This window comes from Protopterus annectens, chromosome 13.part0, assembly GCF_019279795.1.
Source record: "Protopterus annectens isolate FY-2018-M chromosome 13.part0, PAN1.0, whole genome shotgun sequence".
Lineage (NCBI taxonomy): Eukaryota > Metazoa > Chordata > Ceratodontiformes > Protopteridae > Protopterus > Protopterus annectens.
The window spans coordinates 761,534,192-761,561,824 of record NC_056747.1 but is presented as its reverse complement, the minus strand read 5'-3'; the positions used below and the strand labels follow the sequence as shown (position 1 = coordinate 761,561,824).

Genomic DNA, 27,633 nt, shown 5'->3' with positions numbered 1-27,633 from the left:
GGTCTAATATTAAGGATGCCTTTAAGAAATTGTTTCAACTCAAATCTAGAAGCTAAAAGAGGAGGAAAGGCAGACAAGCAGAGACAGCTGATAAGTGGGTCTTAATAGAAAAATAGGCCAAACCAGCACTGAGCAACTCACACAAATAAGACAGAACCAAAGGAACATCCACAGTAAGTAGGTCCAGGTTATGACAGACACCACAAACAGAAAACCTCTTCCATTTGGATAAGTAGGATTTCCTAGTAGTAGGTTTCCTGGCCTCCTGCAGGACATGCACTAAGTCTTCAGAAAAAGGGTGTCTATGAGGAATCAAAATCCTATCACTCACAGTGTCAGTTGAAGTGTGGACAGGTGGAGATGGATGAGAGAATCCTTGTCTTGTGAGAGTAGATTCACAGGAGGAAACTTGTGATGATTACCCCTGGCTAAATGCAGAAGACCAGGGAACCAGTGTTGTCACAGCCAAAAGGGAGGCACCAACAGGATTTTGGGAAAATCCTGTTGAATTTTGAACAGGACTTTTAGAATGAGAAGAAGAGGAAGGAATGCATAAACAAACATCCCCTTCCAAGAAAACAAGAATGCATCCACCTTCCACACCAGAGGACCTGGGACTCTGGCACAAAATGGAGGAAGTTGTCTGTTCAGAAGGGAGGCAAAAAGATCCACTTGAGGTGTACCCCACTGGTGGATAATGTCCAGAAACTCATCCCTGTGAAGCATCCATTAGTGGGACTGAGTTAAGGACCTGCTCAGTGTGTCTGCCACAATGTTCTAACCAGAAGGGATATAAACTGCCTGAAGAGTCACTTGATACTTGAGAGCAATATTCCATACCAGAAGTGCCAACCGGCAAAGAAGATAAGCTCTCATTCCTCCCTGTTTGTTGATATACCACATCACTGTGGTATTGAATGTGAACACCTTGAGATGCCCTGAACAGGAAAGAGGATAAAAGACCTGAAGAGCTAGCAGAAGAGCTCTCATCTCTTTGACACTGATGTGCTCCTTCTGCTGATGAGGTAACCACAACCCTGAACTTTTAGGGAGACAAATGTCGCCCCCCCATCCCATGTCTGAATCATCTGTGAACAATACCTGAGAGGGAAGAGGGGGATGAAAAGGGATCCCTGGATTCAAAGACCACTGCTGAATCCACCAGTAAAGTTCCTGTTTGAGACGAGGAAGAAGAGGAACTACAAAGTCTAGAGGATGTGTATGTTGAAGCCACACATCAATGAAACTTTCTCATGTGAAGTTTGGCCAGAAGGAGCATCGAAATGGTGGATGCCATGAAACCCAGAGTTCTCAGAAACTCCCTGGTGGTAATGGAAGCCAGAGGAAGAAGAATGTGAAAGAAAGAAAATGAGAATCAAGGCCTTTGGAGGGGGAAGGGAAAGCAGCATTGGTACCGTCTGAATCCTGCAACCCAGAAAAACATGATCTTCAGAAGGACTCAGAGAAGATGTTTTGAAATTTATAGTGAACCTCAGACGGGAAATGGCAAAATGAAGATTTTGTAAAGGGGTCTCTGGAGTGGATCCCTGAATCAATGGTTTGTCCAAGTAAGGAAATATTTGGACCCATTGAAGCTTGCAAAAAGCCATCAAAGGAGCAAGGCATCTGGTGAACACCCCTGGGGCAATAGAAGGCCAAAGGGCAAAGCAGTGAACTGAAAATACCAAGAAGCAATAGAGAAACACAAAAACCTCCTGAAAACAGGATGGATCAGAATATGGAGATAAGCATCTTGAGATCCAGAGACTCCATATAGGCCTGAGGGAGCAAGAAAGGAAACAGAGTCTGAAGTGACAACATCTGAAAGGAAGGCACTTTTAGAAAAGTGTTTAGATGAGAGAGGTCTACAATAGGTCTCCAAGTGCCCTCATTCCTGGGCACTAGAAACAGTCTGGAGTAGAATGTTTTCCCCCTTTGGGACACAGGCACCTCTTGAATGGTATCCTGAGTCAAAAGATCTTGAAGAACCTCTGGGGAAAAGGGAAGCTGTTCCTGAGTAGGTTGAGGAATGGCCATAAAAGGAGGACAGGATTTCCACACCATGAAGTACCCCTGACGAATGATTAACACAACCCAAGAACCCTAAGTGATCTGAAGCCAAACAGGAAGAGAAAGAGAAATGCTAACAGAAAGAGAAATGTGGCTGGGAAGAGATGACAGTCATACAGCACCTGGTTTGTCTGGAAAGGAAGTCCCTAAAAACTGAGGAGCCTTAGCAGGAGAAGCCCATTTGCCACTCTTTTTACCTTTAGTAGAAGGGTGGGATTGCCTACGAACAAAAGCAGGCTTAGAGGTGTGGTTTCTCTGAAATTTAGGCACAGGAGAAACAAACACATGTTTAAGCTCCTGTAAGGCCTCACCCTTATCCTGAAGGGACTTAAACAAACTAGCAGCAACTTTCCTAAACAAAAGAATCCAGGGGAGCATCCATCAACTTAGGCTTAGTATCATCAGGTAGAGGTTGAAGCCTAAGCCAAGAATACCTACTCATCTCTGAACCAAAAATAGCAGCCATAGAAGAGGCATCTGCCACAGCATACGTATATTTAATGAAATAATGAATGATTTGAGAGGAAGTCCCTAGCAAGAAAAGAACAGAAGTTTTACCCTCATAGTCTGGAAAATCAGAAATAAGTTGACAGGCCTGAGAAAGAATAGACAACACATACTAGACATATGGGTCTGATAATTAACAGCCCTAAAAGCTAAGGCAGCAGAAGTGTAAACCTTCTTACACAACCTTTCCATAGCTCTGCTGTCCTTGTTAGAAGGCAATAATTTGGGAGAAAGAAGCAATTGAGATGGCTTATCAGAGGCTATAGACACTACAGAGGGGTCAGCAGCAGGACATTTACATAAAACAGAATAATTTTCAGGCACCCTATAAAACCTGTCAGATTTCTTGGGAGAAGGGGGCAAAGAATTAGGCACATGAGCGGCATTGGAAAAAAGCATCCAGCAAAGCAGCCAGAACAGGAGGAACAGCCACAGACGTAGGAGATTCCAACTGCAGCAAGTCATAGTGCCTCTTATGGATATCAGAGACCTGTGCACAATCCCACTTAAAAAAAAATCCATCATCCTAGAGAGTGTGTCCCCAAAGGAAATTTCCTCAAAAGGAACATCAGGACTAAGAGATTCCTCCTCCTCTGACCCACAGTCCAAAGAAGAAGGAATTTGAGTAGACTAAGTCAGGGATTCATCATCAGAATCCACCTCATTCTCAGAAGAATCCTGTTCTCTAAGCCTTTTAAGGGGAGTAGAGGACCAAGGAAGAGCAGGAACCAAAACCCCTTGAGGAGACTTTAAGGACATTAAACCAGTAAATAGCCCCTGAGTAAAAGCCTGCCATTCACTTTGTGGATCCCTAGGAACAGAAGAAACATGTTGAAGTTTGTTTCTTTTTTAAGGGAATATCCCCTCCAAAAAACTGAGAAGGCTCAGATCCAGGATGACAGTAAAGAACCATAGTAGAAACTTTTTCCCCATCTAAAAATGGAGGAACTCCCCTGGCCTCCTTGGAAAAAATCATCCATGGTTCCCCCTGAATGTCTGAGATGGATGCCTGCAAAGTCTCTTTGGATGTGGTGCTAGATGGATCCTCACCGGCCTCCAACATGGTCATGGCAGAGAAATCCAACAACACAGCTGGGCGATCCTCTGACTTTGTAATGACCATGGAAGAAACACCTGGCAGAGAGTGGAAAGCAGAAGATTCCAGTCATAACTTTTTAACCTTCTTCTTTCCTAATGGCTGACCCTCAGGGTGGGAGATTCCTTCCATTGTATCTTTAGTGAGAAGCGTAAGATGCTGGTTCTCAAGATACAAGGAAAGGGAAGAAAGTCTACTCCGAAGGGTTTTTGGGACAAATGCCTGACAAACTGAACAAGACGTATGGTCAAGAGAAGCTCCAAGATAAAAAAGATACATATCGTGGTGGTCTTTTGGGGGAATGTATCTCCCACATTGGCATTTACCCTTCCTGGATGACATTCATCCAAAGGAGCAAAAAATAAGACAAGAAAAAACAAAAACCTCAACAGGACAATTACCAGCAAGTGCAAAGAAGTCAGTAAACAGGCATAGGTAGTCACTGGAGAATGAGAATACATTCAACTGGCAGAAAACGAATGCAGGTAAACAGACTGATGATGAAAAAATACGTTCGGACTGGCAGCAAAGAAGTTCTGACTATGGTGGGCCTGAATGTCACCTTTATGCCCTATGCTATGCAAGGAGCATTTGGATAACAGTCTGCATACCTTTAAATCAACAGGAGTCTTTGGTAGACTGGCTGGACGTCATGCTTCCACTGCAGGGAATTCCATCTGTTAAGAATACTGCAGCAGTGAATGTACGGACATCAAGAGAGCTTCTGGTTGAGCTACATCATGTGAACTAGTACTTTGATGTACAGCAAAACAGAAAAAAAACAGCTGCTGTGGTGAACTCAACAAAGATGAAGATACCAAAGCATCAAGCACTTCCCTTGGAGGTGACTCAACTTAGACACATATATATAATAAGACTCCATTTGATCTGCACCCCTTGTCAAATCACCTGTGTATTGCATTATTAGTGCAAACAAACAGGCATACACAGGCATAGACATGTTATATGTGGAAGTAAAGACACACACACACACACACACACACACACACATATGTGTGTGTGGATCCCTATCAGAAGTGAGAGACTAATTCTGCGAGTTCTGTTTCTTTAAAAATTAAAGTGCAAGACAAGCACACAAAAAACTGAATTCCAAAACTCAGCCTTAAACTTGCACAGCAGGAGAGCTTCAACGCCCTGCACCTTTTGCCCCAGCTCTTGCTATTTATATACTTGTACCTCAGAGTAGAGGGACACTCTAGGATACCGCACTCTCAGAATTAGTATCTATATTACCACGTAAGTGCTTACATTTTCACTGTTGCTTGGATTGCAGTTACTATCCTTGGGCTTTCAATCAGTACCGCAGGCACCCCACCCCATACACATATACATTTCCTAAACAAATTATGCGTTTTCAAGGCAGAACAATATTTCCTTTGAATAACTGAGTAATTGAATAACTGAGAATGAGTACAACACTGAGATAAACCAGTTGTTGTGATATATGGCTGATGTTCACCAGTTCTTATTTTTAGGAGAGGGAAATGATAAGTCCCATTATGTCCCATTTTAAATAAATTATGATGCACTTGCCGTAGGGTTTTCATGCTGTGGTTCACCAGAAGCCTTAAGCTGAATGTTTTGCACTGTTTATAAACCAAGGGCTGTAATTAGTTACGCACACTGTCTGTTGCTGTGCCTGCTCCATCTATGAAAGTAACAGTTAGTCTTTGACAAGCCTCAATGCACATTTCCTTTCTTAGTTATTAATATTTGCTACAGCTTTCTATAGTGAAACATAAATATTAATTTCCATATGATTCAGAATTGTGATTCATAGCATACGTAGGCAAACAGAATCTTTTTATTTGTTATTATTTATTTATATTTTATTGACCATATTTGTTCCCCTAGGTATGTGTTGTATTGTCAGGGGAGACCAGAAGTGGTATATGCACTGGATATGGGAAATGTCCCTAGTTTTTGAAGCATGTCTTCAAATTCTAGTGCAAATGTAGCTGGAAAAAGGTAAGACTATGATGGAGGAGTAAACTGAGAATGCTATCAGCAAAAGGGACTGCATTGCTGAGACTGACAAAAACTAAAGTGACAGACAGTAGATTAGATGTTACATTTGCTGCAAGAAGGATTCTCCAGAAGGGAGTTAGGTTCTGCGGAGTGTTATGTTGGAGAGGTGTTGTCTGATAGCCACTGACAATACTAGATTAACTGATATTTCAGATCTGAAGGTGGTGCTGTGTTGCAGATCACTTCCAGTGATGATGGAGTATCGACAACTGAGTATGGAGACAGTAGTCAGAAATTAAGAGAAGAGGAATTCCTCATGGATGAAATTCATGAAGAGACAAGTTTGAGTGGAACTGGCACCATTAAGACTAATCCTGTGGTAGCTGGTAAAATCAGGCAAACAAAAAAAAAACATGTAAGTATATTATTCAAGAGACTGCTTCATGCAGTTCATTTGCTCATTCGTCAAGCAGCACAGACAAGATTATAAGCAGTGATGATATACGAGATTAACCTGTTGAACCACTGGATTTTTCTGCTAACCACTGGGGGTCTCTAATTCATTTAGGGCTTGCCAAATTTTGTGAATAAACTTTTCAGTTTCATGCATCGGCAAAGAACTTTTTCCTCAATTTTCGGAAAATAAAAGCTGACATTTACTCTTTGAATGAATATGTTGTTGCAACAAAAATATGTTCTGTAGAAGTGATTCAAGAGGATATACATGTGTTTATTTCTCTGAGAAATGTGCAACAGTGCATGACGGAAAACCCATTTCAGATAACAGAAAAATATGGACTGGAAAACTGGAAGTATGCATTATGTTAGAGCCAGTAGTTAAGAGTATCATAAATTTATCTAGTGGGCTGGTGTGCTGCTTATAAATGGACAAAGAGGAACAATGAAATATTGAGGAAAACTAAAATCATTTTATTTTTGCAGCATTTTGTCTCATTTAGTTCCTATCAAAGTTGTCATTGTAAACAATGTTGTGAAGTGGGGCATTCGATGAAAAAGTTTAAAATGAAACACACAAAATGTAACAAAGTAGGACATTTAGGGACTGATTGCCCAGATGGTACTAACGATGAGCTTACAGAACAACTAAGTGAAACTAATGCTGAAAGTTATCAAGATATTGAGAACCCAGCTGAGGGGCAGTTTAATCGAGACTGCAGCAGAGGGGCAGTTTAGAAATGTTCATGATTAAGACAATAAAGAAAGTTCTAATGGTATTCTCAGTAATGAAACACAATAGGAAAGAGAATACGTAAGGGAGGCATGTATGGAAACTAATACGTTAGATGTTCTTGAAACAGATGGTGCTGGAAAAGGGGTAAGTGAAGAAAGGGGAGTGTCTATTAATAACAGGATAAGGCACCTGAAGAAGAAACTGAAAATGGAAGTCATTACACACTTTATAAACTCGAGAAAGGTAAGAGTTAATATTAAAGTTTGTCCACTGAAAGTTACAGCATTAAAGATGACATGCAATTTGTTATGTTAAATTGGTGTAAGCAGCTTGATTCAGACTTCATGTATTGACTAGATGTGAGATAGTTTTCTGTTTCACTAAGAGAACAAGTTCTTATATTGTTGGGTGACACTGTTATGTGGTCAGTTGGTCAATAAGAATGTTCTGGGATAGGACTGTTAATTAGATAAATAAATATTTATATCTTGGAAGTGAGCATTAGCCATGTAGGTACATTATAAATTAGTAGTGGAACTGTCTTTTCTCCACTTCTTCAGAACCTCAGAATAGGCATATATAACTCCATCGGTTAGGGACTGTCTTCCACTATGAACCCCATGCAAACAATAAAAATGTTTATGTTCACTGAAAGTGATTTCAGTGAGATACTTTCATTTAATTGGCATCTGACATTATTTCATATAATTTGGGATAGTTTCTGGGACAATATGAAAATAATAAAATGAAAGAATGTAAAATTGTTAAATGGACAATTTAGTCAGAGTCCAAAAATGATGGCAGCTCTGCCTGAACTATGGTATGGCGATGAATAAAACCCTTTTATCAGCCATGGGAGAAGTGGTCGTTAGCATTTAAGGAAAATATAAAAATAATTATTTATGTATAGGAAAGAAAGGAATTAAATAGAAAAAAATATTATGAAGTACTGATGATAAATTATGATATGCTGATGAGTTAAAATAGATTGAAATGTTTAAAGAAGGAGAGAAATGTATGAAGAAAATAAATCATTACATGGAATATTTATTATACAGCAATGCTATTTTGGAAGGGATAAATCAGACAGTTAAGGCATATTCTGGGAGGGAAGTTTATGTCAAAGAATGTAAAATAGATGTTATAGGGACAACTAAAAGAAATAAAGTTGATACACAGGAATGAATAATGGAGGTGATACATCTCTTTGTAGAAAATATATGCATGGAGTTAGGGAATAAGGAAAAAGTGGAGTGACAAGTGCCTTTAATGTCTCACAGTCAGCATGATCAACTGGATAAGAATGTTAAAATGGAGGAATTAAAGTATTATAAATGGTAATTATAGATAGCTTAGAGTGGAATATGGGATAGGTTCATATGTTCACAGGTGTGTACTAGGCTAATGGCCCTGGAGCCTTTACAAGCCTAGCCCATAGGATTATCTTGGCATCATGCAACCCGACCTTAGTTCCCAGTGCCTCTGTCAAGTAGAGCCACTGGAGTGATCCCTAGGGTGAATTTTCTATTTCCCATCCACTCATCAAGATTTCTCTTGAAGAGAGCCAGTGAGGTGCACTGCTTGACATGTATGGGAAGTCTATTCCATAGCATGGGCAGTCTCTGGGTTATGAACCTGTCCCTCCAGCATGTTCTGTTGATTGTGGTAATGAGGTTGAGGTCTCTGGAGTGTGTAGTGTGGAGGGATTGGGATTTCTTCAGATGTAGCATTTCTAACAGAGCTGGGTCAGACATGGCTTTGTAAGTCAAGCAGAGATCACCTCTAAGGTTGTGTTTTCTTTTACAAAGATATACACAAAATTGATAAAGACTGTCTTTTGGAAGGGCTTAATGAATTGGTAAGACAAGAGTAAGAGAAGAGAAAGTATGTTTAGGTGTTATTAAAGTCATATGGAAAATTACAGAACAGAAATGCCAGCTAAAATGCCAGAGATCTTTAACACTATGTCACTGTGATTGTAAAACTTGATGAAAATTTTGCAGATAAGATTTAATGAGATATTAAACAGTTTATTAAATAACTGTTTTTTTAAAGAACTATATTACATTATCATTTAATGATGACATAAGTAAAATTAAATTAATAGAAAAGAAAACAAACCGTATTAACATTTTTTTTATTTACATACATTTTCTTTCTTTGTTTATAACTGTCATTCGGTCCAACATTACATAAATTGCTCATTTTCTGCTTTCTTATAAACCTCACTCCTCCTCCTGAACATTATTGTGCATGTATTGTTCCCACAAATTCCATTTTTGTCTATGTAATTTGCTCCTTCTTTTTTATAAAGATCTCACTTTCATTTTTTTTATCTCTGTTATAGTATTTGATAATTCAAATACAGTTGGCTTACACTTTGATTTCCATTTTCTAGTAATTGCTTTTTTTGGAAGCCAACAGAATTAAAGTCAACAAGGTTTCATTATGTGTAGGCACTTCAGATCTTGTATTCCAGCTCAAAAACCAACTGAAAGAAATGCTACTTTTTAATAAAATAATTGTAGGTGGAATAATAAGTGAAGAAAGGAAAGAATGATGCATTCTCTTGTAATATAGAAAAAGTATTGCCAATGTTGGTCTTTGACGTTACGGGAAATTTTACAACTATTGGTTGTGGAAAGAATGTAACCCACGGTGGTGGTGTTGCGGTAGCGTTGTCGCCTCACAGTAAGACACTGTCCGGTTCGATTCTCAGCTAGAGCGTCTTCTGCGTGGAGACATGCGTGAATGGGCGGACCTTCGTTGAAGGTTGCGCATCAGAGCTGGTAACTCGGTACATAAAAATCAACTACCAATCATTAGTGGACCAGATTTCTGCTGTGGTGACCCCTAACCGGGAAAAGCCGAAAGACGCAGGTTGTGGAAAGAATGTAATGGATATGTTAAAATCAGTGAGCGATAAAAAGTACAGTTTTGTACCTACCATAAATGTAGATGTTCTAGTGCTAATACAGCTGCAGTAATCACAGATGGGTTCTCTGCCGTCAGGCGGGTCCTCGGTCGGCCGAATTCCAAAGTCTAGGTCTGGCGTCGGTTGTTGTCGCTTTCTCTCCTGACGTCAGTGAGGCCGGAGTATATAAGACACAGCCGACGCCATGTTCTTCAGTCTTTCTTGCCCCAGATGTCAGGTGCCCCCAGAAGGAAGGCAATACATAAATTATATATATATATATATATATATATATATATATATATATATATATATATATATACATGCAATGCAATATAATCCAAAATCAGTAGTTGCAAGCAAATAAACCATAGAAGGATAACCCAGTCAGATTGTATGAAGAGGGGGTTAGGTCCCATGCCTTTACCAAGTGGGGAAGGAGGGAGGGAAACCTGTACTGCAGCTGTATTAGCACTCGAACATCTACATTTATGGTAGGTACAAAACTGTACTATGTTCATCGTGCATACAGCTGCAGTAATCACAGATGGGTAGAGTCCCAAAGCTACGCACAGGGTGGTAGGTACTAGGTGGAACTGGGATGAGCCAGAATGCCCTGCAACACAGCAGTGGCAAAGCCTGCTCTAGTTTTGGAATATAAAGGCAGGTGGTAGTGTCTTGTGAAGGTATGTACAGAACTCCAAGTGGCTGCCTCCAAAATATCTTTGGTAGGAACTCCTCTGAGGAAGGCTGTAGAGGTAGCTGTGGCCCTGGTGGAGTGGGATCTGATGCCTGTAGGAACAGATTTCCCATGATAGGAATAACAAAACCGTATGCAGTGGCCTATCCACTTTGAAATAGTCTGCTTGGTAACTGGCTTCCCTTGAGCCCCTACAACATAGGACACAAAAAGTTGTTCTGATTTCCTGAAAGACTTTGTTCTGTCCAAATAATAACGTAGCTGCCTATGGATGTCTAAAGAGTGTAGCAGCCTTTCCCCTTTGTTTTGAGGATTAGGGTAAAAGGTAGGTAGGTGTATGGCTTGATTTAAAGCTACCCTGGATACCACTTTAGGCATAAATGACGGGTTGGTACGAAGGGAAACCCTGTCCTGATGGAAGATGAGAAAGGGCTGCACCGCCATGAGGGCCTGTAGTTCCGAAACCCTACGAGCTGAAGTGATGGCCAGAAGGAAGGCTGTTTTCCAGGACAAATATTGCAAATCTGTTGAGGCAGCTGGTTCAAAAGGAGGAAATGTTAATTTTTCTAGTATGTAATTAAGATCCCAGGCTGGTATTGGTTGTTTCCTTGGTGGTCTTATATTCTTAGCCCCTCTGAGGAACTGTCGTAAGAGTGGGTGAGAAAATAAAGGTGGATCCATGTTGAATTCTGCAGAAATGGCTGAGGCATGGATTTTTATGGAAGAAAATGAAAGTCCACTGTTCAGCAGCTCAGCTAGATACTGTAATACCTGAGGCAAGTTCAGTTTTCTAGGGTCCTGGCCTTTTTTCTCATTCCAAGAGCAAAACCGTTTCCATTTTGTGGAGTAAGCCTTTCTAGTAGATGGCCTTCTGGCCTCCAAAATGACATCCTGCACCTCCTTGGAGAGTAGGGTCTGTTGTGGTGTTAAGGAATTTTCCATGCAGCGAGATTGAGTGTTTTCAGCTGACTGTGAAGAGTTTTGTAGCTGTGCTGAGTCAGCAGAAGAGGCATTAGAGGCAGGGACCAGGGAGGAGTATGTGTTAGGCTCCTCAGGAGCGGGTACCAGTGTTGCCTTGGCCAATCTGGAGCAATCAGTATCATCTTCGGTCTGTCTGCTCTTGCTTTCAAGAGTACCTTGGGCAGAAGAGGCAGAGGTGGGAATGCGTAAACTGTCCATGCTGTCCAACTGAATGAAAGGGCGTCCACTCTCCAGGCCTTTGGATGAAAGGTCCTCGAACAAAACTTTTCCAATTGATGATTCCTGTGGGAGGCAAAAAGATCTATGTCTGGCCTCCCCCACGCTTGGATTATCTCTGTAAACACCTGAGGATGCAACTTCCATTCGTGTGGATCTGTCATATTTCTGCTTAGATTGTCTGCCAGCGTGTTTTCCAATCCTGGCAAGTACTGTGCTTGAAGTTCGATTTGCCATTCCAGAGCCAAGTTCCAAAGAGTCATGGCTAGTCTGCACAAGGGGTATGAATGTGTTCCTCCTTGTTTGTTTATGTGCCACATTACTGTGGTGTTGTCTGTTCTTATCAGTAATTGTCCTGGATGCAGGAGGTCCTTGAAAGCTGTAATTGCATTTATTACTGCTAGCATTTCTTTTTGATTGATGTGAAGGTGCTTTTCATTTTGGGACCATTTGCCCTGAATGCACCTGTCCGTCATGTGCGCCCCCCAGGCGTAATCTGAGGCGTCTGTTGTGATGACTTGATTTGCTTGAGGCTTGCAGAATGGGAGGCCTGTGTTTGCTTGACATGCTTGGGCCCACCATAGAAATTCCGTTTGCAAACATGGAATTATTGGTATTATTGCTTCCAAACTGTGACTGTGTTGAGACCATAGGTTTTTAAGGTACCATTGAAGTTTCCTCATATGCAGCTTTGCACATGGGATTAAAAGAATGCAAGATGCCATGAAGCCCAGAGCCTGCAGGATTTTCCTTGCAGTAAGCCTGGTACATTTTGCTAGTATTTTGAAGTACTGAGTTAGTTGCCCCTGTTTTTCTGGCGTAAGATAGGCCATCTGGGTGTTTGTGTCCAAGTTGGCACCCAGGAAAGTTATTTTCTGAGATGGTGTTAGCCTGGATTTCTCTTTGTTGATTGTGTATCCCAGAGAATGCAGTAACCGTGTTACATAAGCCAGATGTTCCAGAAGTATGTGCTTGCTGTCCGCTTGGATCAGGCAGTCATCCAAATAAGGGTAAATTTGTATCCCTTGAAGTCTGCAGTAGGCAATCACTGATGCCAGGCACTTTGTGAATACTCTGGGCGCAGTAGATAAGCCAAAGGGCAATGCAGAGAATTGATAGTGGATTGAACCTGCAAGAAATCTGAGGTATCTTCTGCAGCTTTGTCTGATTGGGACATGCAGGTATGCCTCCTTGAGGTCCAATGTTACCAGCCAAAACTCCTTGCCCAGCATGGGAAGAAGCTGCTGTAATGTGAGCATCTTGAATTTTGGTACGAGTAAAAATGTGTTTAGGATGGATAAGTCCAAAATGGGTCTCCAGTTGATTCCTTTCCTTGGTACCAGAAAAAGTCTTGAATAAAAACCTTGACCTTGTTCGTGAGTAGGTACCTCTTGTATAGCTCTCATGCCTATGAGCTTTGAAATTTGTAGTTGTGCCTCTGCCCTTTGATTGTGTGGCAGGTTTGGCATGCCTCTCATTTTTGGAAGAGTGTGGAATTGAAATTTGTAGCCTCTGTTTATAACGTCCAGGATCCATTTGTCTGTTGTGACAATATGCCAATTTCTTGCAAATAATGCTAGCTTTCCTCCCAAAGGTGCTGCCAGCTGAGACCTGCTTGGCATGGAAATGAGGGAGTCATTGGGTTTGTTTCCTGTATTGTTGTGCACTGTCTTCGCCACCTCTTGGTGCTGGAGTTTGCCATTGTCGGCCTCTATATGATCCTTGTGATTGCCCTCTGCCCCTTGTGCGTCTGTATCTACCTCTTTGGGGCTTGTCAGTGGCTGGAAAGGACCAGTTTTTTGAAGGCCAATTTCTGCTAAAATGTGGTGGTTGGACCTGTAAAAAAGCTTTGACAGTTTGCATAGATTTGGCTTTTTCTTCCATTTTCCGTAATATCTCCTCAGCATTAGTACCAAACAGCACATCCTTTTGTAAAGGAGCATCCAGAAGTTTAGCTTTCACATGATCAGGCAAACTTTGTTCCCTAAGCCAGGCATGTCTACGAATGACTGATCCTGTAGCAGCCGCTCTACTTGAGGCCTCTAGGGCATCATAGCCACATTGTAAGGTGTGTTTACCCACTTGCTCTGCACTATGCATCATATCCTGCAACTCCTTCAAATCTGGTTGTTCAGGTTGAGACATTTTATTCCTTAATTGTGATAACAGGAACTGTTGATATTTAAGCATATGGAACTGACAATTTAAGGCCCTCATGGCTAGGGTGGCCGAGGTATATACCTTTTTTCCCCACCTTTCTAAGGATCTTGACTCTCTTTCGGCAGGAAGTGGATTCTTGGCAGTAGAGGCCTTCAATCCCTTGGGGCCTTGAGAAATGGTTTCAGGGTCAGCATTATGGCTTTTGTAGAGAAATTGGTGAGAGTTAGGAACTCTGTAGTACCTATCAGGTTTGACTGGTGCAGGAGGCAGGGAATCCGGGTTAAGGCAAGCCTCCGAATAAACATCATCAAGTATATCCAAAACAGGAGGTATCGCCAGAGGTCTGTGTTGAGGTAACAAAAGAAATTCCCTAAGTCTTTTCTTGGAATCGGAAAAGTCTTGGCCTTCCCAATGGAAGTGTTCCCTCAAAGTGTGCAAGGTTTCCCCAAAGGAAAAATCCTCAGGAGGAGATACAGAAGGAATGGACTGCTCTGCATCCGAATCTTCAAAAGGGGAGTAAGAGTGTTCCTCTACATCAGAATGTTCTGATAAAATGGAGCCCTGATCAGAAGAGGGAGAATTTTCCTCCACTCTGGGTCTCTTGTCTGGAGGGGATTGAGAACCCCTGATAAGAGTAATTAAATCCTCAGCCATTTTAAGCATCTGTTTTTTAGGCATGGGGCCTGGAGAAGGGCCCTGTGCAGCAGGCCTCTTGGGATGCCTGGCTGCTTTGGATTTAGTAAAGGCCTTAATAGAAAAAGAAGATGAGGGTCTAAAGACACCATGGGTGGAAGTGGACCTGTCCACATTAGGAGGCTCAACATTAGCAATGGCTTCGGTGGTTGTAGTCTGGGAAAGGGCCAAGGTACCTGCGGTCAGGGGTACAGAGGACACCGCCAAAGGAGTGTCGTCGGTAGTCAGGGACTGCAAAGGTGTCTCGCTGAGAACCGGACCACGTGTAGCTGGTTTTGGCGTGGTGTCGGTGGGGACCGCGGACCTCGCGTGTCGGTCCTTGTCCTTGCGTTTTTTGGACAAAACGGTAGTCGGAGTCTCCGACGACATTTTATAATCAAAGGCTTTACCAAAAAAGTGTTCGGCGAACTCCGCCCGATGCTTAATATTGCGTTTATTGAAAGTAGCGCAAAAGCGACAGCCCGAGACGTCGTGGTCTGGGCCTAAACAAGGTATGCAGAGGGAATGGAAATCCTTATGCGGTATTTGCTTCCCACAAGAAATACAATTATTAACTTTTTCTGACATCGGTCTGAGGCAAGAAAAGTTTCCCCAACGGGGTACTTAGCTTTAATGAAGACTTCGGTTTCCAATTTTTTCGTAATTCAGGAGATGGCCGACCGGCACTTGTGAACTGCTTCTGCTTCGGGTACCGCGCGGCAAAAAAGACTGAAGAACATGGCGTCGGCTGTGTCTTATATACTCCGGCCTCACTGACGTCAGGAGAGAAAGCGACAACAACCGACGCCGGACCTAGACTTTGGAATTCGGCCGACCGAGGACCCGCCTGACGGCAGAGAACCCATCTGTGATTACTGCAGCTGTATGCACGATGAACATCATGGATTCAACCTTTAGTAAATGGATGGCTAGGAAAAAAAATGAAAACAGAGGAATTAAGAAGGGGCCCATCCATGAGAGGCTTTACACTTACTTTAATTAGGAATGCTATTATACAGACTGAACTTAAAATTTTGCACAAATGTCCTGAAGAAAGGAAATGTAAATTAAGTAATGTTGATGAAACTTTTCAGCACTGATTCATACAGATGTGACTTAATCCCAGCCAGGTTACTGTATGTAGAATATAAAACACTTAATTTAATTAATAATCTTCTATGTTTTAAACTTTGCACGACTATCAACAGACCCTGTACAAGTAGAAACTGTGTTCCATAGAACAGGTATGCTTACAGTAAATCATTACAGTCTGCTAGCTTATTTTGTTACATTCCTCCTTGATCTAAGATTTTCCTTGTTAAACTATAATGTTTATTAGATGAAGCAAGATCCAAAGAGTTGACTAAATAATGATCATTAAAAGCACTATGGATTAGGCACACCGCTCTCTATGTGCTTGTAGGCTAGTGCAAACAGGTTTATGATATTGTAGTCTCAATATAATAATACATTTTTAAACTGATCATTTCATCACCATCCTTTGAAATGTTTCTAATTTCATAATACACACACACAGACACACACACACATACACACACACATACAGATTATTGGTAGCAGCAGATGACCAATGGCTCTCTTTGGCTGACCAAGGATATTATTGAAGTAAATATTCATCACAACCAATAAATCTGTCCAACAGTAGCTTAATGTTGTTTATTATGGTGGTCATTTTAATTTAAGCTCAGACTCCATTTCACATCTTGTTCTGAAAACCAATTTATCTTCTAAATGTCTTATATTTTTAACTACTAATCAATGAAACATTAACCTTATCATGAGGTATATGTTTAACTGACTAAGACCCAGTCAATTAAATAGATATTCACTTAAATGCTTTACAGTTTGTAATTAAATCCCCATGTACCCTTCCATAACTAATCAAAGAAAAGAAAGATTTATGGCCTTCGGTCATTTTCCATACCTTTCTATTATAGTATTTTTCTTTTAATTCTTTTGAGTTTGTAAGCATTTAAGAGTTACTGAGGTAGCAAGATGGAACTTGTTTCAGTTTAGATGTAGTGGAGGATTTACATAAAGGCACAGTAGCCTATCTGTTGACAGTAGTTAATCTGTTATGCTACTTACCTATGTGCTGTCAAATATACCTGAATAATGTGCTTGCCAGATGTAAACTCGTTCTCCTGTACAAATTTCACGTGCATCAAGTCCTACATTACTTCTACAACATATGTCTAAAATGAAATTCATGTGGTCACTATGTTTTCTTCAAGTCATGTGTAAGTTTTTATTCATAAAGTTTCATTTGTTGCAAGCCAAGCATTAATGTTATTCTGACTGAAATGTTCACAATCAAAAACACTATTCTTTAAATTTAACCTACATACATATTAAAGGGGGCTGTGCCCCCACTTCTCTCAGGCTGGTGCTCTCTATGCTTCACCTTATTTCTAAAAATTAACTCAAAGTTGTGTTATTAGTAACTGGTCAGAGGCACTCCCTGTGCCTTCTCAACTGCACACTAACCCCCCTTTCAGTCTCAGTCAGAACAGCAGACTGGTGACAAGCAGAAAGCTTTGTTCACCTAGTAAGTCAACTGCTGGTGGAAAATTAAATGAAAGACATGGTACACGTGGACACGTGTCCAAAGCTACACTTACTCCGTAATTAGATACAATGTAAACTGCAAACTTTAAGTTAACCAGCTTCATTGCACCCAGTTCATGGGTCATTTGTAAAGATGTGCATTCAAGTACTTGGTTTCTGGCAAGCACTATGCGATCACATTTTGATTCATTTATTATGAAGCTGCTGTCTAAATTATTATATCTAAGTCACTCAAAACTGACAAGTTGTCTGTGCTGGCAATCTTGTCAGTTTTCAGTGTTTCCAATATTTCTCTTTCTTTTTTAATTTACACATTTAGAATCTGGCTAAATGTGTTATATGCTTATAATATACGTTTGTGTTATCTTAAAAAGAATTCAGCCAATGTCTTATTTATTTAGCTTCCTTTGAGAGTGTTGCCTTTAAATGTGTTCACATTTGTGACTGATGCAACCCTCTACACTTAGCTGTCTTAATGTAGTTAGAACATGGTTTCAGCTGCCTTTAATGTGTACTGATGTTTTAAATGCCTGCAGTTTTGTTTCTTTCACAAGCTGTGCTTTTAATGCCCTGACAAAGATGTTAAAATTAGATGTTATTTTAGAATACAGGTAATAAAATATTTCTTAAGTGACATTTATTGATCTCCACAGAGACAAATCTTTACAAAAATGGTCTAACTAATCCACTGTAGAAAGGAATAATAAATACATTATTCATTGAGCTAGTAGACTTTAAAATGCAACCAGGTCTTTATGGCTGTAAGGCATACATCTTCAACATGTGCTAATACCGATTTATAATACATGGAGAGCACTTTTTATATGAAACAATCAGCTTAATTACAGACTTGTAATACCATTGCCTGCACATCACACACTGTTTTTAAACTGTACTGTTTATGAAGGCAGTATTCAACACTGCAAATTAAAATTTTCTACCTAACTCATGAAAATACATAGTTAGGAAAATCCATTACTATGAAGAATATTACCTGATATAAGAATTTCTAACAAATTATATTTCTCAATATATATGTGTCTGTGAATAATTAAGAGCTCTTGAGTTTCACTCTTTTTGGGGAGGGGGGAGGTAAGCTCTTGAGTTTCACTCTTTTTGGGGAGGGGGTATTCAGGAATATTATGTCTACATTACTAATAGTACTTCAACATTGTGTTCTAGTAGCAGAAGGGAGCTAACTAATGATTCAGAGATGTGCAACAGCCACATAGAGTAGACACTCATTTAACAAACTGCATTAGTATCCCCCCTACAAGCTGATGCAGTGCTGTTGTACATAAGCACACACACACACACACACACACACACACACACACACACACACACACACACACATACATGCACACATACACACACACACACACACACACGCTCACACACACTCTGACATAGTTTCAATCTTTCCCCCCTCCCCCCACACACAGGGTCACATAGACACCCTGACAGACACATATGCACACATAACTACAATAGTCAAAATTATGCACACACACACACACACACACACACACACACACACACACACACACACACACACACACACACACACACTTGTGTGTGCACATACACAGTCACACAAACACCCTGACAAACACATAAGTCACAATCATGCCCTCTCACCACACACAAATGCACACACACACGCACACACACACACACACACACACACACACACACACACACACACACACACACACACACACACACACACACACACACCCCTAACAGACACATATGCTCACACACACTCTGACATAGTTTCAATCTTTCCCCCCTCCCCCCACACACAGAGTCACATAGACACCCTGACAGACACATACACACACATTCACTAAAATAGTCAAAATTATGCACACACACACACACACACACACACACACACACACACACACACACACATACACACATGGTTACACAAGCGCATTGACAGGCACATATGGGCACATACACCGAAACAGTCATAATTATGTCCCCCACCCACACACATACAGAGTCACACAGACACTCTAATTGACACATACACAGATACACTGATACAGTCGCACTGATGCTCTCTTACATATACATACATACAGACACACCCTTCTGGTATTTGCCTGCTGTCATGCTAACTGCCCCACTGCTGCTGCCATAGACACTCATGGTCATACATCATAAAACAAACATTCAGTTCCTACCGTCTGCTCCAAAACAGGGATTACTCTACTGTGCTATTTTAATTTAGGTGTAAGATTCTGGGATAGAGCATATGGCTAATTTACATTACCCACACCCAGAGACAGTTCCAGCACTAGGCAACCAAGGCAATTGCCTAGGGCCCACTGGTTGGGGTGTTGACACAAACTTACATTTCTTCTTTAGGAACACACTCCACATGCACTACATTTCTTCCTTAAGGATGCATGTAGAGTGTGTCCTTAGCAGCATCTGTATGTCTGTCTTCAGTACAACACATGCACATTTAAACTGGAACAGAGGGGAGCATGCAATTTTTTGAAATGCGCAGCATAGATTTTCCAGATGATTGAGGTTAGTGGAGAACACTGTGTGTGTGTGTGTGTGTGTGTGTGTGTGTGTGTGTGTGTGTGTGTGTGTGTGTGTGTGTGTGTGTGTATGTGAGTGTGTGTGTGTTTGTGTGTAAAATGGTCTAGTTAGGGGTGACAGGTTAGTTAATTTAACCAGGTAACCAGGCTCAAGTTCAAATCCTGTACCTTAGTTACGGGAGACAAATGCCTGAATCCTCTACACCAACTACCAGACTATTAGTTTTGGTGCATTTTCAAGGAATTGTGAGTTTCAGTGCATTTTCAAAGAATTGTGATGTGAGTTTCAGTACATTTTCAAGGAACTATGACCTTCAGTACATTTTCTAGGAAGTGTGAGCTTCCAAGAGAAGAGAAGTTTACTGTTGCCCATTCTGTCTGTTTTCAATGTGCAGATGTTTTGTTTAGCAAATGGTCATTACTTTGTGCTAAAGAGTTTGAAAGCAGTGTACGTAGCACAATAGGTAGCATACTTGCTTTTAATGCAGAAGTCTGTGGGTTCTACTCCCACATCATGTATACAAATTGTTGATAGTGTGTTGTACTTTAGGGGTGGAGTGGGGTGCTGCAGTCCTGAATCTGTCATCCTTTGGATGAGATGCCTAGTAACTATGAACCTGTTGTCCATTTGCCATCCATTCCCTATTGCAATATTAGCAGCTTACCTTTTTTAATGTAACACAGGTCATTTATTTTTCAAGGGCAGCAGGTACTTAATTTGTAGATGAAACACTGAAATATAAAGTGGTTCGCTAGTCACATCCTCTTCATTATTTACATTTCTCTTTAATGTGGAATTATTCAGATGACTTTTACTTCTGCAGAGATTGTGCACATTGACCGATATGTGTGGATTGTAATGACAGAAGTTTAAGGGGCCTTTATGGTTGAAATGTTCTGAAATGAGCAGTTTTGTCATTGTTGGTTCATATGTTTTGCTTCACTGCTTACTGGAAAAATGTTCAAAACTACACATTTAAAACATACTCTAACAAGTGGTGCTGTATTACACACAGAATATAATTTAATACAATCAGGAAATGAATCAAAGAACACATGCATGCATACATGGTCCTAAATGTGTTTGAAAAAAGCCCAAAGGTAAATTTAATCCGCCACTGACCAGATGCATTTTCTTTGAATGTGCGTTTCAATGCCATTCCAACTAAAGTAGTTTCAAGAGCAGAGAAGTGTTAATACCAAGTCTGTTTTTATTGTTTGCCTGCATTATTTTGCTTAGCAAATGTGTAATGCTATTTGTGCTATAAAATTTGAAATGAGAGTTTTAAATTATATCCAAATATCTGGAATCATTGTAGAAGTAAAGAAGAAAGTAATATGCACACTGACAGGTTTGAACAGTGTTTATGTGAAGGAGAAATAGCCAAGTAATGGGACACTGGTATGGCTGCACAGGGGCGGAGCGGCTTCTGCGGGGGGAGGGCAGATCCATTACCATGCCTAGGGGTCTATTTGAGCATGATCTGGCTTTGGCGACACCCCTAGACTGCTGCATTTACATGCAGCATTATCCAGCAGACCACTGTAGTGCTGCTTGCTAGAGTTTTAATAATGTTGTTGTGCTACGGCTGTCTTTTAATTGCTCCCTCATACTGCACTGAGCAATCCTACTAGAAATTGAATTGTATTATACACTGTGTGTTTCTGAATATCCCTCTTTACAATTATTTATACATACCTCTTGAAGTATAATTTCCTGGTAAACACTCTGTTATACTACATATTACCCCCTGTATCATCTGCTATGATGCTTAAATACCTACTGATACCAACAATATTGAGCACATCTGTACCAATATGACAGCTAACTTTTACATTGATTAAACATAAGCTTATGACACTAAATTTAGTTTTCACAAGTAGCAGCAATCACGTTCATCTACATGCCAAATGTGGACTGCCTGTGATGATACATGCCAAATGTGGACTGCCTGTGATGATACATGCCAAATGTGGACTGCCTGTGATGATGCATGCCAAATGTGGATTGCCTGTGATGACACATACCAAATGTGGACTGCCTGTGATGATACTCCTACTTTGTATGTGTAGATATTAAATACATCTGGTGGCAAGATAAAACCTTGCTATTCTACATTTTGGCATCACTAAAATGCTCACAAATCTTCATTCCTCAGTTTCTGTCCCATAACCAATCTATTACTCAGAGAAATGTGCTATTAACTCAGAGAAGCTCACAGTTGACAGCTTCTTAATTTAGTTGCCATGGCTGACATTATCCAAAGACACTGAGACATCTACTGGAATCTTATCCAGTGGAACAAAACTACTGAAAAGCTGCAGATGAAAATAATGCAGATGAATTGCATTAGACATACTCCTTGTGTAGCTATCCTAAATGCATTTACCCCACCTATAAATTTAACTTCTTAAAAACCTGTTGTGTATACAATTTCCGTTAATTTAAGCAAAGAATTTAGCAAACTGCTATAATTTACATTTTGTCTGGAGCCCTTATTTTTAAACAGGGCCATAACTGTTTTTTTCCTAGAGTGATGGTAAGTTATTTTACTTAAGGACAGAGTAAGTATGTAACTTAAAGGTACAAGACTAGGCAGCTACTATTTCTTCTAGTAATACTACTAATGCCATGAGGTACACAGGTTTTAAAAGCTTATGCTCACTTCTTCTAGAAATATGTCATGCTGTACCAGCTGAAAATGACATGTATAGATGATGGCGTTACTACTTAGAAGCTTTAATGGATACTGCAAACACATGATCAATTTTCTTACTACCTCTGTATTACTGTCTTCAGTTGCGTTGAATAATTTCTTGTCCACATTACCTGATCAATCATTCCTAATGTAGTCTTAGGACCCATTTCTCTTTAACTGAATAATATATATAAGATTCAAGGACCTTCTCTCAATAAGTATACCCTGTCATCCTATTTTTTTTCTCTCAGACAGGGACATTTAAGTTCTGGATCTGGTTACATACTCATGGAACTGGAGCTGCTGACACTGGATGTGTCACTGCCAGGTGATGGAGTCTCGCTGTTTGGACTCTGCCGCACAGAGCTCACTGGTTCATCACATCCATTCAGATTCCCAAAGGTTATCCGAGCATTAAGAATGTGGAAGATTGGGATTTCTGTAAAAATAATGAAGAAAATCATTTTTTTTTCACTTATGGAATCACTAAAACCACAATACAGCAAATGTGTTTAAAGTCACTGTTGATCAGGCAAAAACAGAATATATGAGACTAAAATGTATAGAAACTAATTCCTTTCGTTCCTATTATTAATTTCCACCCCTTATTATACTGCGTTCTGCTATGTTCCTTAATTTCTCCTTGTAGTTAGCATGATATATTTCACCTACTAAGAAACACTCTATGTGTGTGTGTGTGTGTGTGTGTGTGTGTGTGTGTGTGTGTGTGTGTGTGTGTGTGTGTGTGTGTGTGTGTGTGTGTGTGTGTGTGTTTGTATACATATATATATATATATTCCTCTCTTTTCACCCCCTCCCAATGTGTTAAACAGGGCAGCTGGTAACTATAGTTATCACACAGAAGGAGGGCTATTTCTGTGTAATGCCCATTAATTATTACCCACCACAGAAACATGGGCTTCAGTGTCTTGAAAACAAGCATTTCATAGCTATTCCACATTTCTTACCCCAAGATGTAGTATGCCTTGTCCATAGTCTATACTTCATGACCATGGACAACTCCCTCCCAGCTTCCATGAAAGGCCACTGCTGCATCACCAGGTTCCTACTGTCCTGTTGAGGTAAGTCACCTGCTCATCTACCTGTTATTCCTCTCAGCTTGAATCACACCTCCTCCAGTATTGTAGGTGCTTTTTATACACAAGTCACAGTAGAGAAGGATACTCCATTGGGGTCCCACTCTCTTCATGTAAGGGGGGAGGTGGCATACAGATTTTGGCTCATAGTAAAAACAGTGCATTTAAAATGAAAGATCAGATTACCTGATTAAGGATGCCAGGCTGCTTACTCTACTGCTGTTTTTCCCTTTTGTGTTACAGACCATAATAATATATTCTCTCCCCAAAGAAATGGATCCATACCCTCTCAGCCACAGTTTTTAGCCATTTTAAGGAGAAAGTCAAAAACACATTGGCTGGAAAGAAGAAAATGTAAACATTTTGCATTCCTCTCCAGAAGCTTAATGCTTTCCTCATCCATCTTACATTATTTTCTATCAAGATTGCTTGTACAATTAACAGTATATGTTATACATAAAAGCAGTCTTACATGCTGACAAAATGTAACTCATTTATTTATCCTACCTTATTTCTAGACTTTGCAATACATTATTGTATATCTTAGCATAACTTCTGTTCACAATCTTGATATTTATCAACTATGATTATTGTTCATGTTGCATCTCTCAATGGTAATTTTCTAATAGTGCACCTACTTGGATATTGAATAAATAAAAAATTGTCAGTGGGACATACATTGTTGTTGTTTCCACTTGTAAAGTCATCTGGTTACTTGTCTCTTTATTTATTTGTGTTTCTGATGACCCTGTAGCACCATGTAAAAGACATCAGAGATTTAATAAACAGCACATGGAAAATGTTTCAAGCGCATATCTTTCTGAAACCACTTCCTGTACATCTGATTCTCACAAATTTATACTCTGAAATTTGCACACAAGATGTGTTAATACCTTCAATAAAATTCAATACCTGCAGTCAAGAATGGTACTATACATAAACGCCTGTCACTGTGCTGGACTTCACTGCAATGCTGCAGTAAATCAGTAAACAGTAGCTGCTTTCAAAGCCATCATTTTAAATAGAAAGCATTTTAAAATGTTGGAACTTGGACTGCTGAGCCCTGAAATGTGGACACTGAATGACCAGAAATCTGGACTTACATATACTAAGTCTGAGATCGCCATTTCAAAGAATATTCCCTTTTCTCTGAGGTATGGCAATCTCAGTGCTGGTATATGCAAGACTAGAGGTATATGAAGCTTGCTCATGGGGGGGGGGGGGCAGAGAGCTTGTTCTCCTGCAAAACATAAATTTAAAGTTGAAGAGTGATGTTTGATATTCATAGGCTCATAGGTTCATAGGAGGTAACTAGGCTAATGGCCCTGTGGCCTTTACAAGCCTAGCCATGTAAAAACCTGAATACCCCTTATGATGATGTGAGGTAGCGCCAGCTGTGCCACTGAGAGTAGGGCAGTGCATGTGTAACATATGCCAGCATAGCTAGCTGGAGTTTTGTACAGAATTATATGTCATTAGAATATCACACTAATTTGTACAGATGGTTGTGTAAAAAATGTATTATTAAAGTTGCTTGTGTTAAGAATGTATTCTCAGTGGGTCCTGCTGGACTAACAGAGGATACTGGAAGGGAAAGAGTTAAGCTCAGCCCAGCTAACATTAAGAAAAATATCCTGAAATTAAATGACTTGGTTTAGGCCATAAAAATTTTATCTCACAGGTCTGAATGCTGCCAGAGAATAGCTTGTTAGTTTCTGCAGGAAGGGTGGAAGTGTTGGAATTGTTTTACAGTTTCCGGATGCTGTAAGAAACCTTATCTAAAGTTCTATGTGTGGATTATGACACATCAGTGCCAGACCCCGGGGTCAGTTTCTAATGAGGGTGTAGTGTGGGAACCACACAGTCAAGTGATCAGATGTGATGTCATTCTGTAGCCAGCACTAAAATTGTATTTGAATATGGGAGATGTGATGAGTGCACTCTGATTTTGGGACCTGACAAAGACACCCATCCATCTTCATCTTGCCTTGCTGTAATTCTTCAGTCAGTTAGGAAAATATAGTGATATTAGGTAAATGTATTTTTTTCTGTGTCTGTTTGAGTCTTTCCGTCTGTGTTGTTTTTTATATTTCTTGTAATTGAAGCTCTGGTGTTTATTGTAAATAGATATTCAGTATTTTCATTTGTTTTATTATTTATTACTAAATATGTCTAAACATTTCATTGCTGCTGGTCTTTTAGAAAATATTTAACCTTTGAGAGTACTTGCATTTATTTAGTGGCACTGTGGCTAGACATTCTTGAAAGTCTTGCTGCTTGGTTAGCACAACCAATTGTATAAGTACCGATTTTACTAAGTGTAATTGGGTACCCTTGTAAGAGCCTTAAAGTAGCTGGTTTCAGGTGTTCTGGTGGCAGTAAATCTAACTTATAGTCTGGGTGGAGGTGTCAGAGCAGATATGCTGTACCAGCCTTTCACAGGTGTGTGTGTGTGTGTGTGTGTGTGTGTGTGTGTGTGTGTGTGTGTGTGTGTGTGTGTGTGTGTGTGTGAAAATCGAAATCTCAAGAGAGTGTGTGTAACAGCTGCTTTGAACAGGGACACTGAGAGCACTGATTCCCAGAGAGGGTGATAGAGGACTTGGCTTAGAACACCCAGCTAGGGTCTTATCTCTGTAGTGATCAGTGGGAGTGATCAGTGGGAAGTCTTATTTGTGGCCTGAAGAGAAAGCCCAGCTCCAGGACTGCAGTGTGCATTCCCTGTGTGCTCTTAAGGGAAATTATACTTGGTGCAGAGAAATTCATCTGAAAATACTGTGTGTGTATATTTTTTTCAGTGAACGTTCCCTACCAGTGTCAGCGGTGAGGACTGAGGTACCTTGATCACTGGCCCACAACAGGGATGTCACACCCTTATTGACCAGATTTAGATGGTCGTTGTTTGCAGATTGATACTGTGATCAGTACTGACTGGCCCTGTCCATGAGAGACAAAGGTGCCACCCCCATAATGAATTTATGGTTGCCCATCCAGTTGTCGAGGTTGCGCTTGAATAAGGTCACTGAGGAGCTCTACTTCATGTGGAGTGAGAGCTTGTTCCAGAAGACAGGCAATCTCTGGGAGCTATATCTGTCTCTCCAGCATAGTCTGTTGATGTCACAGGCTAGGTTGAGATCTCTGGAGCAAGTTATTTTTGTCCCATTTATTTTGCGGATGTGCAGCAATTCCATTAGGGTAGAGTCTGAGACTGCTCTGTAGGCTAGACACAATTCCCCTGTCAGTACCTTGTATAATATAGAGGACATGACAGGACTATTAGTCTTTTCATGTATGTGATGTTTTGGAATCTGGATTCTCTAGGTAAGAAAGCTCTGTGGTCTCTCCAGTTGCTGCAGGTGTCTGGTGAGGTACATACAGAAGGAAGCACTGTACTTGATTAGTGGTCTGATGAGGGCCGAGTATAGAGGAGCTATAACCTCCCTGGTCTTGGATGTGATGCCCTTATTTATGAGATGCACAATATAGAATGCTTTTATTACCACTATGAATACATGAGAATTGAAGTTTAGATTGCTATCAACCTGTATTCCCAAGTCTCATACCACTGAGTTTGTGCTTAGAGGGGAGCTATCTATATCATAATTAGGGGTACTTTTTTGCCAAAGGGGATAATGAGGCATTTTTTGTGTTAAGTTTTAGTCCATGAGTTTGACAACTGCATCAGCCCTTTCTGTAATATGGTAACATCACTGGGGGACTCTATGACTGTGCCCAGTTTACAGTCATCTGCAGACTTGGTAAGTCACAGGCCATCTACCTTTGCCTGCACTTCAGAGAAATAGATTCCAAACAGTAGAGGGCCCAGCACAGATCCTTGTGGTACCCTGCTGGAAACTGATCTACTAGTGGATGTGGACTCCCCAACTTTGACACTGTGCATTCTGTCAGTGAGCCAGTTTGCTACCCATCTAGTAATGTATGGGTTGATTGCAAGCTGAGAAAGCTTCTCCATGATACCTGAATGTGGGATTGTGTAAAAAGCCTTAGCTAAATCAAGATATGTGGTATGTACCATTCTGCCTTCATCCAGGGCTTTGGTGGCATTCTCAAAGAAGTCCACCAAGTTTAATAAGCAACATCTACCCTTGATGAAGACAAACTCGGTTGGGTCAAGAGTTTGAAGGTCACCTATGTCCTTGTGGATAAGGTTCATAATGATTCTTTCCATG

At 40.4% G+C, this 27,633-nt stretch overlaps 1 protein-coding gene across 2 annotated transcripts in view; it reads right to left on the bottom strand.

Moving 5' to 3' along the window:
* Window positions 1-27,633, bottom strand: part of ANKRD13B (ankyrin repeat domain 13B) — a 1,471,566-nt gene that overhangs the window by 75,384 nt on the left and 1,368,549 nt on the right. For both annotated transcript variants that reach the window (XM_044054460.1, XM_044054461.1), the window contains one exon: window positions 22,636-22,788. In XM_044054460.1, the coding sequence (XP_043910395.1) occupies window positions 22,636-22,788 (153 nt within the window). The remainder of the gene's footprint in view (window positions 1-22,635; window positions 22,789-27,633) is intronic.